The sequence below is a fragment of the Bos indicus genome, chromosome 11, assembly GCF_029378745.1.
Source record: "Bos indicus isolate NIAB-ARS_2022 breed Sahiwal x Tharparkar chromosome 11, NIAB-ARS_B.indTharparkar_mat_pri_1.0, whole genome shotgun sequence".
NCBI classification, from domain to species: Eukaryota; Metazoa; Chordata; class Mammalia; order Artiodactyla; family Bovidae; genus Bos; species Bos indicus.
The window spans coordinates 73015597-73028313 of record NC_091770.1 but is presented as its reverse complement, the minus strand read 5'-3'; the positions used below and the strand labels follow the sequence as shown (position 1 = coordinate 73028313).

General features: G+C 51.8%; 1 protein-coding gene across 1 annotated transcript; it reads right to left on the bottom strand.

Annotated features, from left to right (window-relative positions):
* Positions 1–1255: 1255 nt before the first annotated feature.
* Positions 1256–12465, bottom strand: ADGRF3 (adhesion G protein-coupled receptor F3). Its single transcript, XM_070798999.1, has 13 exons — positions 11494–12465; positions 9761–9821; positions 9231–9371; positions 8605–8785; positions 7928–8172; positions 7178–7387; positions 6540–6683; positions 6167–6363; positions 5599–5778; positions 3353–4735; positions 2846–2887; positions 2710–2772; positions 1256–2073 (listed from the first exon to the last, which is right to left on the bottom strand). The coding sequence occupies exons 1-13, from the start codon at positions 11575–11577 to the stop codon at positions 2014–2016; spliced, it is 2991 nt and encodes a 996-aa protein (XP_070655100.1). The 5' UTR covers positions 11578–12465; the 3' UTR covers positions 1256–2013.
* Positions 12466–12717: the final 252 nt, after the last annotated feature.

Genomic DNA, 12717 nt, shown 5'->3' with positions numbered 1-12717 from the left:
CCAAAGCAGAACTCCAGATAGAAAGTTCAGAGCTTTCCCAGGAACACCTAATGTAGTCTATCCTTCTGTACAAACTTAAATTCCAGGATGTATTTTTTTGTGTTTCCTTGCTTGTGAAGATTCTATTTTTAAATATGCAAAATGGTCAGGAAAACTTATTGAAAATCTTTTTTTCTAACATAAAAATACATGCCATTATAAAAAAATAATTCAAACAATATAGAGTAGAAGAAGAAAATGAAGAATCAAGTAGAGATACCCACTCTTTATATTTTGGTATCTCTTTTTAACGCATACATATTTATATGGACATATGGAACGTAATTGCCTAGTACACTGTTCTGGAACCCTTTTTTATTACTTAGATATGTAGCCTAAATATTGTTTCATTTTGGTAGGTGTAGCTGAGTGTCATCATTTTTAGTGACCACATAGCATTCCTTGGGATGGATATATCCTAATTGGTTTCACCAAGTGCCTCTTTTTTAAGGGTGCAAACATAGAGTACACATCCTTTGCACATTTATCTGTCCACTTGTTTACTTATTTCTTTAAGCCTTCTTATTAGAAATACAATTGCTGCTAAATCTCGCCTTCTTGGATTTACCTCCAGAGCATTCTGTTTATTCCACTTTTTTTTTTTTAAATGATGAAAGCCAAGTAAACAAAGGCTTAATGTCATTTCATTTATCCATTCTAAAGTGTGCTGTTAGCAGCAGAGCGTGTTTTGAGTATGTGTAATCATTTTAGAAGGAAGATGAGAACACATATGTATCTTCGGAAGCATGCTCAGAAAAGGAGTCTGCTGCTTCTATTCTATATTACTTGAATTTAAAAAAATTATAATTAAAAAAATTAAGACTGTAAATGTTAATCATGTAAAAGTGGAATTGAGACATGATTCTGTTGTCAGGGAAACCGGCAAGGCAAAGCCCCCGCTGATTCCAGTACTGCTGCCTCCTGCTTATGAATGCCTTCTATCAACGACTTTTTATATACATACATATGTATGAAACTTACATATAGTGATGTGTTTTATAAAGCTTAAAGAGAGACCTATTAACTTCACTTTTTCCTATATTTTGAAAAGAAACCAAATTCTGTCCTTTGCCTCCAGTGTTTGGAAGATCAGCGTTCCTTTCAATTAAGCCATCCTTTCTTTTTTATTTTTTTTTAAAGTCATCCTTTCTTTGTAACTATAGGGAAGAAATCATTAGACAAGAAATCACTGAATAGTTCAAATAAAACCATTTTATCAAATATCTCTGTAACATAAACTGTTGATTAGTTAAAAACCTGGTTGAGATAGTTTTGCTTGTAATTACTTTGAACTTTGGTGATCATTTTTACAGCAAAGGCAGGCTTATTCATTAGGTAGCTTCAGCTAGTTTTTCATGCTTTTCTTGCTTGGATAGTTTAGAGGTGGAGACAGATGACTACAAGAGAAATGAGTGTGACTAATGGGAAACAGAGGGCTACCTTTCCCATTGGCTGAGCTCTGGGAGGGGGAAAGTGTTCAGATCGTTGGCCAGGACCCATCCCTGGATTCAAGGACATACCCTCAGCCTCCTTGAAGGAACACCAGCTCTGCCTGTGGGTCACTCAGAGTTTCTGTCTTCCCCACCAAGGAGCTCTCCCTGAAGCCTCTGCAGGCCCCTCTCCCCTCTGCACTCCAGGCCCACCAACAGCAGTTCCTTCAAAACAATGGTTTTTCAGGATGATTAAAATTTTGATAGTGTGAAAAGGAATTTTCAGAGTGAACTGAGTCAAGGGTTGGTGGTGGTGACACCTCCTCCACCTTTCTGGGAAAGCAATAGGAGATGCTATCCACAGCTGAGGCCTCCACCTTCTTCAGCCCATCTAGAAACGTCCACTTGAAGAAATCTGTTTTCTGCCATTGGGTTGGGACAGGTATACGAAGAGGAGTTTTCCTTTTAGAGCTTTGCTGGAAAGCCCTTTGTGCACTCAGCCTCACCACATGCTATGCATGCTGCCCCTAAGAACACTTCATTTTCACCTGGCATCTTTACTTCTTCCTTTGCTGTGTTCTGAGATGTAGGTTTCATTTGTGGCCTAGGAAGGGGTGAAGTGAAGTCACTCAGTCATGTCCAACTCTTTGCAGCCCCATGGACTATAGCCTACTAGCCTCCTCTGTCCATGGGATTTTCCAGGCAAAGGTACTGGAGTGGGTTGCCATTTCCTTCTCCAGGGGATCTTCCCAACCCAGGGGTCAAACCCAGGTCTCCCACATTGCAGGCAGATGCTTTACCATCTGAACCACCAGGGAAGCCTGAAGGGGGTGGAAAGGCCCAATTGCAGAGCGATTATTATTGCCATCTCTCCTTTGATGGATTGTATCCATTTCTATATTTTCACTTGCCTTCCTGCCTGGGCAGCAGAAACTTTGCTCCCAGCTGCAGTGACTCCCATGCATACCTATCCTACTTTTCAAATGCCAACTGGAGGCAGATTTTCAGAGAGGGGAACAAGGGACAATCCAGAGTTACCAAGAGTCCAGGATACAATCAGGAGCCCGGGAACCTGAATCTGTCCTCTGCCTGGGCTGCTTTCTCTGCTGTTGGAGAGCTGGCCCTAAATCCCCAGTATTCTCTTGGATTCTAGCTGTGCCTGTCTCCTTCAAAGGCTGTGGAACATCTACTTCTGACCTGCTCTCAGGGGTCAAAGTAAAACTTGAAGCCAGCAACTCACCAAGGAGATGGTGGATCTGGGGGGTTGGCTGCAGCAGAAGCGTTTGCGTAAAGCCTCTTGGACCTGCAAGAGAGGTGAATGCTGTTATGCCCGGCCTTCCAGTGCAAGTCAGGCATGGGGAGACGAGCAGACTCACCTTCTTGTCCATGAGGCAACCAAACAGTAAGATGAAGACACCCTGAAAAGAGGGATATGGGGATCCGTTAGTCAAGGAGGAAGGAATCAACTGAAATCAACTCATTGCCTTTCTTCTTCCTTCAACCTCTGTCCTTTCGCCTAATTCCCATCCTGAGGCTTCCCATCTCAGTTCTGAGCATTAACATCACTTGATGCATAGGATCCATTTCAGATGCTTTTCTTACTGTTACGAGGAAGATGAATATCAAAAGATTGGGTACTGGCAATTCCCTGACTTCAATAGCAATTTCAGATATTTTACAGATAAGAGAACCAAAGCTCAAAGAAGTCTGTCCAAAGTTACCTAGCAGTCCATGGAGGAACTGGGATACAGACTTAATTAAGCCTTTTAAAATTCCTGTGCCTGTGTTTTTCTGCTCCACCGTGATACCTCCTTGAGAAGGGACTGGCAGTGACCTAGGCTGTCTAACAGGGCAAAGAGCATGCCTGCCACCGTGTCACCCACCTGGGAGGCGTTGAGAACTGTGAAGAGGTAGTGAGGGACTATGGAGACTTCCTCTAGCAGAGTGGCCAGCCCCAGCCCCCAGGTGAGGCCGAAGATAGGTGTAAGAATGAGCAGAGCTTTGATCACCCCCAGGAGGGCTTGGCGCTTCTCCACCTGGGGTCCCTCTGACAGCGAGGGTCTCAGCAGCTTCAGCACAGCCATGGTGAGTACCAGCCCATTCACGCCCACGATGGCCAGCACTGGACCCACGAAGGTGTAGAGCGCTCCTCCCTTCTTGTCCAGCCAGCATGCCCCCTCGCTCAGGTATTGCCCTCGGGGTAAGTAGAGGCCTAGGGTGATACCTGCTAAACCCATCGGGCACAGGTAGCCAAGGAGCACCATCAGGGAGAGTACTCGGAGCTTGGACAGCTGATGGAAGACAAAGAGAAGCTGGTGGGCCAACATCAGGGCCTGAGCCAGCATCCAGAAGAAGGTGGCCAGGTAGAGGAAGTGACAGAGGAAGGCAGCAGCCAGGCAGAGTGGGCTGCGGGGCCCTGCAGGGAGGAGTGGAGCTCCTAGGAAGCAGGCATTTGCGGCCAGCAGGCAGAGGACCATGTTGAGCAGGGCCGAGTGGCGTAGGTAGGCGACCTTGTTCTGTACCACAAACCTCCACACCAGCCTGTACACGCCCAGGCACAGGAGCAGTGCTAGAATGGAGGCTCCCAAGCCCACCTGACTCAGCAGCTCCAGGGTGGGGTTGTTTGGAACCGTGTGTCCAGACATGAGGATGGAGAAGGCAGTGAGGTGCCGGCAGATACACTGAGTGGTGGGGCTGGCACTGGCTGCCTGCACCTGGCACCCTGCATCAGACCAGCCTCCCTTGCCCTGGAAGAGATCGTGGTCCCAGAAGACACAGTGGGGACTGCCATCTGTGTCCCCAAAGTCCATGATGACCTCTCCCTGCTTGAAGACCTGGCCACCTGCCATGATGGAGATGGCGAGGACCAGACCAGGAGTGGCATAGAGGGAGTCCCCCAGCCCTTGCCCATAGTTTGAGGGTAGAAGGTGGTCCAGTTCCTGCAGCACCAGGCTAGTAATACTGACGTTGGTTCTGTTATGGCGCAGGGGCGCCAATGAGTGCCTGGGAATCCATGCCTGCAGCGGGGGCTGAGTAGGGAAGGAGACTCTGTAGTTAGCTGGAAATGTGGGCTCGAGGAGCTGGCTCTGCAGCTGCACGTTGGGCAAGACGAAGGAGAAAGGCTGGTCCTGTGGGCACAGGCTGTGTGCCAGGGTCTCCACCGCCAGGAGGAGACTGGAGCCCACTGAGGGCGTCTGCCTCTGGGCTAGAGTCCACAGAGAGCTGGAGTTCATGCCAAGGACCTTGTCTGTGGTTTTCAGGACAGCCTGCAACACCCAATAGAGAGATGAGGCCTGGCTGCCAGAGCCCACAGTATTGAGCTGGGGCGCTGGGAACCACAGACCCCAAACCCATCCTTCCAAGTCTAGCTCAGGACCCAAGGATGGGAAGAAAGAGGAAGAGGAAGACAGGCCTGTGAAGAGAGCCTTTCTAAATGGGAAGGGTGGGGGGTTGTTCAGCCAACTGCTGGGGTGCCTTCAATATGTGGCTCCTGAGGAACACCCCACCCCTCTGTATGACAACCCTCCTTCCCCTTCCATCCCTTGGGGCCTCTAATGTCCTAAGGGGGCCCCTCCAGATCTGTAAAGCTAGGAGTGGTGCCCAGTGGTAGAGGGCACACTCTCTGAAGTAGAGGACCACCTGCATGTCTGTAGCCACAAGTGATGCATGTTCCAGACATGAAGGATGTGCCGGGCCATTGTCCCTGATTATTCCTTTGGCTGCAGCTTAGGGGTCACCACCTGGTGCCTATACTGAGAGCTGGTTTAGGTGAGTCCCGCAAAGCCAAGTGCGTTTGAGTATCCTCATGCAGGTACCTTGTGTGTGGGCCTGGGGGGATTCAGATCAAGTCCACATACATGCCTGCACACACATGAACGCCTCTGAACTCCTGTCTCCACACCCCTTCCTGTTTTCCCCAGCCTCCCATGTGTTCCCAGCATCAGGCCTTCACGCTCCATGGCCTTGGTGTAGGCAGGAGGAGAGAGGGACCAGGAGAGCAGACACTTGGACTCTAGAAAGGTCTGCCATCTGACAGCCCATGGCGATGTCAGAGGGACAGAAATGCCTGGGGGAAGAGCTTCCTGCCCATACTACCCAGCTGGCCCCTGCTGTGATTCAGAGATCTCACCTCCAGGGCGCTGCAGTTGAGCTGTGTTCCGGTGTCTGCCACCACCTTGGCCAGGACTGTCATGGTGGCCACCAGGGCCAGTAAGTCAGAGGGGGAGATCACTGCCTCTACCTGCTCCTGCAGCTGAGCCAGGATCTGTGACACCTCTTCCTCAGGCCAGCCCTGGCCTGCCTGTAGCAGCTTGAGACAGATAAGACAGCAGGAGGGGAGTTGGTGAGCCGTCAAGAAGGAAGGGCTACCTCCTTCCCGGCCCAGCACCTCCTTTCTTTCTCCCCACATCCCATCCCAGGGGAGCAGGAAGCAGAGAGGGGAACAAGCCACGTGGGAGGAATTCACACCAAGGTTTGTGGAGCAGATACCTGAGGGCATGAAGGTTTGGGACTACACCAACACTGGGTAGTAGGGTCTCAACACCTACTTCCTGGCTCTGCTAGGGCTCCAGTTCAGAGAAGCTGAATAACCTTCCTGCTGGGCCTCGGGGGGAAAGGACTCTAAAGCTGGGTCCTGATTGAGGAAGGGATAGATCATGGAGGATGGGGCATGTGGGCAGCAGGGTCAGAAGCTTTACCTGGGCTCTGAGGAGCAGAGCCAGGAGCCCCGCGTCTGTGCAGTTGCTGTGGATGGGTCCCCAGACCCCATCAGGCCCACAGGGCCTCTTTACCATGCCCGTCCTGTCCCCAGGACACAGGGCCTGTGCCACATGGCCAGCCTTGGTGACGTTCCAGGCAGCAATTGAAGAGTCCTCAGGGCAGGTGGTGTCTCCATCTAAAAATGACATCAGGGAGGGCTTAGCAGCGCATTCAAGCCCAAGCCTTTCCTTGAGCAGAAACCCCTGCAGGCTTTTGAGTCTGGTTGTGTTGCCCAGCTCAGGGAGACACCCAGGGGGAGCTCCCAGGGTGGGCAGTGAGAAGATGGCTGGCCGGATCCCAGGCCCCACGTACCCTGAATGATGGTGACAGAGACGGTGACCCTGAGAGGGCTCAGACCCGGGCTCTGCAGCTCACAAATGTATGTGGTGTTGGCTGTAGGGCAGTGCTGAACAGCCAGCATGAAGCACTGGGAGTCCGGCTTGTTGAATACGGAGGCTGAGGGGGACACGAGAAGGGAATGGTCTCCGGACCAGGGACACGCCTAGACCCCTCGGGGTCTTTCTAGCAATTTCAGAAGCAGATGAAACAGTGGAGAAAAGCTGAGTGGTATGTGGGCAGCAGACTACTGCAGGCTGAGCTGAGATTTGGGGCCGGGAGACCCTGGTGGTGTGTCGGGGGTGTCCTACAAGCTCCAGGCCCTGAAGCCGCAGTGGACTTATTTGTAAAATGGGACCAGCATTAGAGGAAGCTTGCACAGCAGCATTGGGTGGGTTCCAGGAGATCGTGTGGATGACAGCATGATGTGAAAGTTGTCTACACACATGTGGTTATTGTTGAATAGAACTGGGGTCAAAAAAGTACTGGACTTGGACCTGGAACTCCCAGCTTGAACTGCAGCCTGTTTCCTGGGGGCCGGAGCCCCAGCTGCCTGGAGGCGACTAGCTGCCCTTTCTCCCTGGACCCCCGAGACAGTCAGCCCCTTTCCATACCTTGGCCGCCCTCTCTGGGGCTCCAGGAAGCCGTGTAGCCTAGATGTGTGCTGGGGATGCAGCAGCTCAGCTGGAAGCCGGGGGAGGTGGCACAGGAGACGGAGAGCTGGTCTGGGAGCCCAGTCACATCTGTTGCCTGCAGGGGCACCCTCACCACCTGGTGCAGCTCCCACCTGAATCCCTGGGCCTCGAAGCGGCATATGTACTCACCTGCAGACACACGCCTGCTGCACCTCCCAGCTGCTCAGCCCCGACATGTACTACAGGGTCCCTCCTGCCTCCCCAGCCACTCCCTAGGTCTGCCCTCCCCATCCAGCCTGAGCTAAACCCCAGCAGGAAAGATCCCCGTGCCCTCAAGGACTGCTAGGAGGAAAAGGAGATCCTGACGCTTTGTCACGAGCCTGTTGCCGTGCATCCTAAGATGAACCTCCCTGTCTCCAGGAGATGCTCTTCCCGCACCACCCACTGCCATCTTGGCATCATGAAGAAAAGCCCACATCTGTCCTCAGTTGAAATTGAGACCATGCTTTTCGCGTTTTCTCATCAAAATTCTTCACATCCATGGGCCTCTTAGCCTTCATTTCCCCAGAATGAATAAATGGACAGAAGGAAAATGAAGAGGAGGAAAGACAAGAAGGAAGAAGAGAGGGAGGAGGAGGAGGAGATGGAGGGGAGCAGAGGAAGAGGAGGGAAGAAAGAAGGGGAGGAGCGAGAAGGCAGGAGAGGAGGAGGGAGCGACAGGCGGGCTACCTGCCCATCTATGGGAGATGTTGACGATGCTGAGGACAGTCTGGCCCCGGCTGGAGGTCAAGGACACACAGGTCCCTGCCTGCAGGAGGACGGGGCTGGGGCTTCCTGTGGGCCACAGGAACCAGTTCAGGTCAGTGGTCTCCTGGTTCATGAGGAGGGTCAGGTTCAGCGTGTTGCCAGGCATTTGCAGCCAGGAGTCAAGGTTCAGGGTTGCGGGGACTGCAGGAGGCAGGAGACAGGACCCCCAGAACAGAAACTTGTGGCCCTGGAGCCTCGCCCTCCTCCCCCATTTTCCGAAGCCCATCTCTCCTCACTCCTTCCCCACCCAACACTAATTGTCCTGTTTTGTCCCTGGAGGAGTGTGGCTGCTGCAGTCCAGCCTGGAAGACCCTATATGTCAGTAGGAACCACACAGGGAAGCTTTCTGACCTAAGACTTCCCCCTCCACCAGAAAGGAAACTTTCCTTGTCCACCTGTCTCCAGAGCCCTGTTGTTGGTTAGTCTCACTATTCCTGTCCCAAGCGTGGGGCCTGTGATCTGCTGTGATACCTGGCATTTTCTCTCACCCAGAGGAGCCGCTGGGCTTGGACCAGCTGGCAGAGATACAGCCCTCAGAGAGGAAAAACACAGAGAGGGTTTTGTTCACTCGGGGCTATTGGTTTCCAAGTTCCCAGCCCTCCTCACCAGGTGGCAGCAGCTCGCAGTACCCGGCTTCAGTAGGGCTCAGAACAAGACAGCCACACGGCCGGTGCTTGATGGTGGTTTGACAGGGCTGGCGATGGCTGCAGATGCTGGCGTTCCACTGGTACCCAGAGAGGCAAGCACAGTAGCTGCGCCCGTCGTGGGTGACATTGCACTCTGTGACAGAAGGAAGGGAAATGAGAAGTGAGCAGGGTGTCCAGGAAAGGCTAATGCCTGCTGTCTGCGAGGCCCTAGGGCTAGCTTTCTGGAACAATCCCAAAGTCACTGCCTTCCCAGCCAGGGTTCAAAGCAGCAGAGCATGCTGGGCAAAGGCATCCGAGGTGGGAGTGGAGAAGCCCCGGCTCAGCATCATCTGCCCCTTGAGCCTCTGCCAAAGTTTAGAAGATGGGGACATGGAGCAGGAAGGGAAGATCTGTCCGATGAGGGGTGGGGAAGAAGCTGGGCACGCAGACCCTCCAAGAAATAGGGAGGAGCTCCCCACAGTATCTCAGATCAGGACACTGTGGGAGGGCTGGGCAGCTCTCGCACCCTGAGCTCCCCCTCCCACCTGAGCAGTTAAAAGCCATTGAAAGGCCGGGGGTCAGGAGAGGTTCTTCCCCACCTGTTGTGAAGTTGAGGCCAGTGAGAGTCACTGGGGCCGAGGAAGCCGAGGCAGCCGGGACAGTCAGGGGCTGGGAGAGTGCCACCGGCCAGGGCTCATCAGAGAAGTCCAGCTGTATGTAGACGGAGACCAGGACCAGTTCTGCAGGAGAGGGGAGAGCTGGAGGGAAAGGAGCGGCTGCTGTGGACCGGACACTAGCTGTCCCCTCCAGGAACCCGAAGACGTCCCACCTTCCTCCTCCCACAGCCCATGCAGACAAGTCCACACAGACAGGACCCAGGAAGGTGGTCTCTGCTCACCCATCACACCTGCCACTTCATGCTGCCCTTCCAACAACCCCCCTTGCACAGGTGAGACTCTCCAGGAGCAAAAGGTTTTGTCAAGACCTCACAGCTAGAGAGCTGCCTTCACACCTGTGACTGGTGCCAGACCCGGTCTCTCTGACCTGCACTGCCCTCCCCCTCGGCGGTGCCTCTCCCAGACCTTTCTGCCTCGTTCCCTGCTCCCCACCCTCCCATTCGTCCACTCACCACCTGCTCCACTTTCGGGGTCCAGCTGTGGCCCTGATCCCCCTCGAGCCTGATTCTGTCCCTGAAACAGAGCACAGGGAGACTCTGGGGAGAGCTGAACCCTGCCTTTGTCCAGGGACACCTTCTTCTCTAAGCCGCTGCGGGGGCAGCCTGGGTAATCTGCTGTGACTTGGTCTCTCGGAAGCTCCTCTTGTTGACTGGAATCAAGCGGGCAGAACAGGAGGGGAAAGCCAGCTTCTGGTAGAAGGTGCCTGACTGCAGCCCCAGGGATCCCTCCCAGGCTGGCAAGGCCCACCCGAACCCAGGAACCAGACACACCCTTGGGAGTCAACAAGCTTTGCTTAATTGCTTCCTGAATGCACCCATCCCTGGGTCTGTGAGTGTGTGTGTGTGTGTGCTAAGTCCCTCCACGACTTTTTGCAACCACATGGACTGTAGCCCTCCAGGCCCCTCTGTCCATGGGGATTCTCCAGGCAAGAATACTGGAGTGGGTTGCTGTGCCCTCCTCCAGAGGATCTTCCCAACTCAGGGATCGAACCCATGTCTCTTATGTCTCCTGCTTTGGCAAGAGAGTTCTTTACCACTAGTGCCACCTGGGAAGCCCATCCCTGGGCCTCTAGGCTGATTGAAATGACTGGGTCTGGAGCTCCAGTGAGGAGGGCTGGGTGGAGCTGCCTGGCACCCAGAAAGAAAGTGAAAGTCGCTCAGTCGTGTCTGACTTTGCAGCCCCAAGGACTATACAGTCCAAGGAATTCTTCAGGCCAGAAAGTGGGTAGCCTTTCCCTTCTCCAGGGGATCTTCCCAATCCAGGGATTGAACCCAGGTCTCCCGCATTGCGGGTGGATTCTTTATCAGCTGAGCCACCAGGGAAGCCCAAGAATATTGGAGTGGAGTGGGTAGCCTACTCCTTCTCCAGAGGATCTTCCATACCCAGGAATCGAACCGGGGTCTCCTGCATTGCAGGCTGATTCTTTACCAACTGACCTATCAGGGAAGCTTGGGGATTATTCCCTCCATAGCAATTGCCATGAGGGTGAGCAGAAGCAATACCTAGGTCTCTGGTGTGTGTAAATATTTCCTCACCCACACCTCCCTCTCTCAAAATTGCATGTGTGTGAGGAGGTCAGTCTAAAAACAGATATGCACTAGATGAGTATGTGGCTAGAGATAGATACCCACCTGGGAGAACACACAAATCATAAAGTGCCAGACTAGACACTGCTGACTTGCCTCAGATTCTCTCCTCCTCTATGCCAATGGTTCCCAAATTTGGCAAGTTTTAATTTTCATTTTTAAGTGGCAAGCTTGACTAGAAGAGCCTTTACCTAAAGTGCAGCAGGCATCACTGGTGTTCACAGGAATTCAAATAAAGAAACAAAAGCTATCCTCACACTCTGAAAAATTAGGCTGAACTCTCATAAAAAACCATCCTCTTTAAAAAAAATATGTTACAGGGGCTTCCCTGGTGGTCCAGTAGTTAAGACTGTGCTCCCAGTTCTGGGAACCTGGGTTCAATCCTTGGTCGGGGAACTGGATCCCACATGCTGCAACTAAGACCCGGCTCAGGCAAATAAATATTAAAAAAAAAAAAAAAAAAAAGCATGACTTTCTCACCCTGCAGCCCTCTCCCATCCACCCATCCATTCGTCCTACACCGTGCTGCCTGTCACACCCAGAGGCCCCTACTGTCATCTCTGCAGACCTTCTCGTGGTCCTCACCCAGGCTTACTCACAGGCTGGAATGCTCGGACAGCTGGTGGCTCCACCAGAGGGAGAGTCATGGCCAGGAGCAGCACAGGGGCAGCTGAGCAGACCATGGCTCACTGAAGCTGTCCTCAAGAGCCCACCTGCTGCCGCATGATGCAAATGTCCTCCGAGGAGAGCTGGCAGGGCTGTGCACAGATGGAATGTGAGAGAAGAGAGGAAGGGAGCCAGGCTGAGTTTACAGAGGAAGTGTTACAGCCCATGCTACAGTCAAATGGGCAGCCAGGTCACTGTGGGGCTCCCTGGAGCTCATAGGCTCCAGTGAGAGTGGTCTGCCCAGGTTCCCTGCTGGAGTCTGGGCCCAGGACTCAGTGAGCAGGAGAGGAGCTGGGGGCTCTAGGTCACAATACCAGCCATGTGTCCATCAGCCAGGTTCCATCACATCTCCAAGGGTCCGGAAAATCTGGATTTTTCTGAAGCTCCCATGAAGCTGGGTCATTGATCAAAAAGGCAAGATTAGAGAAGACAAACATCAGAGCTGATGGCTATGCTGAAATAATTTCTAGATAGACTGGACTCTTAAATGTAACAAAGAATCTGGGAAAATACCTGGAGAAATTATCAAGGAGTTTCATAAAATAATTTCATGGTGAGGAAGGCTTTTCTAAGTATGACACAAAACCCAGAAGCCAGAGAGGAAATAATAAATTAGAAAGTATACAAAGTTTTAAATTTGGGGTGAAAAGACTGTTGGGATAAAAAGGCAAAAGACAACATATTTGTAAGGCTATGATTGTAAGGCTAATCTTTTTAAAATGTTATCTATTTACTTATTTATTTTCAGCTGTACTAGGTCTTCACTGCTGCGAGCAGGCTTTCGAGTAGCTGCAGCAATAGGGACTACTCTTCATTGCGTGCACTGGCTTAGTTGCCCCCTCCCCCACGGCACGCGGAATCTTTTCAGACCAGGGATCAAACCCATGTCCCCTGTGTTGGCAGGAGGATTCTTAACCACTGGACCACTAGCGAAGATTAAGAGCTAATCTTAACACAAAAATTTTTTATCTTACACATCAGTAAGAAAATGGGCAAAAAAAATCAAAGAAATATCAATAGTTTGATGAACATATAAAAACACCCAACTTAAGATATAAGACATGCAAATTGAAATAGAATATTCTTTTTCACCCACTAATTATCAAAAGGTGAGATACTGGTTATCTTAAGTGTTAAGAAAAGTGTACTTGTACAAA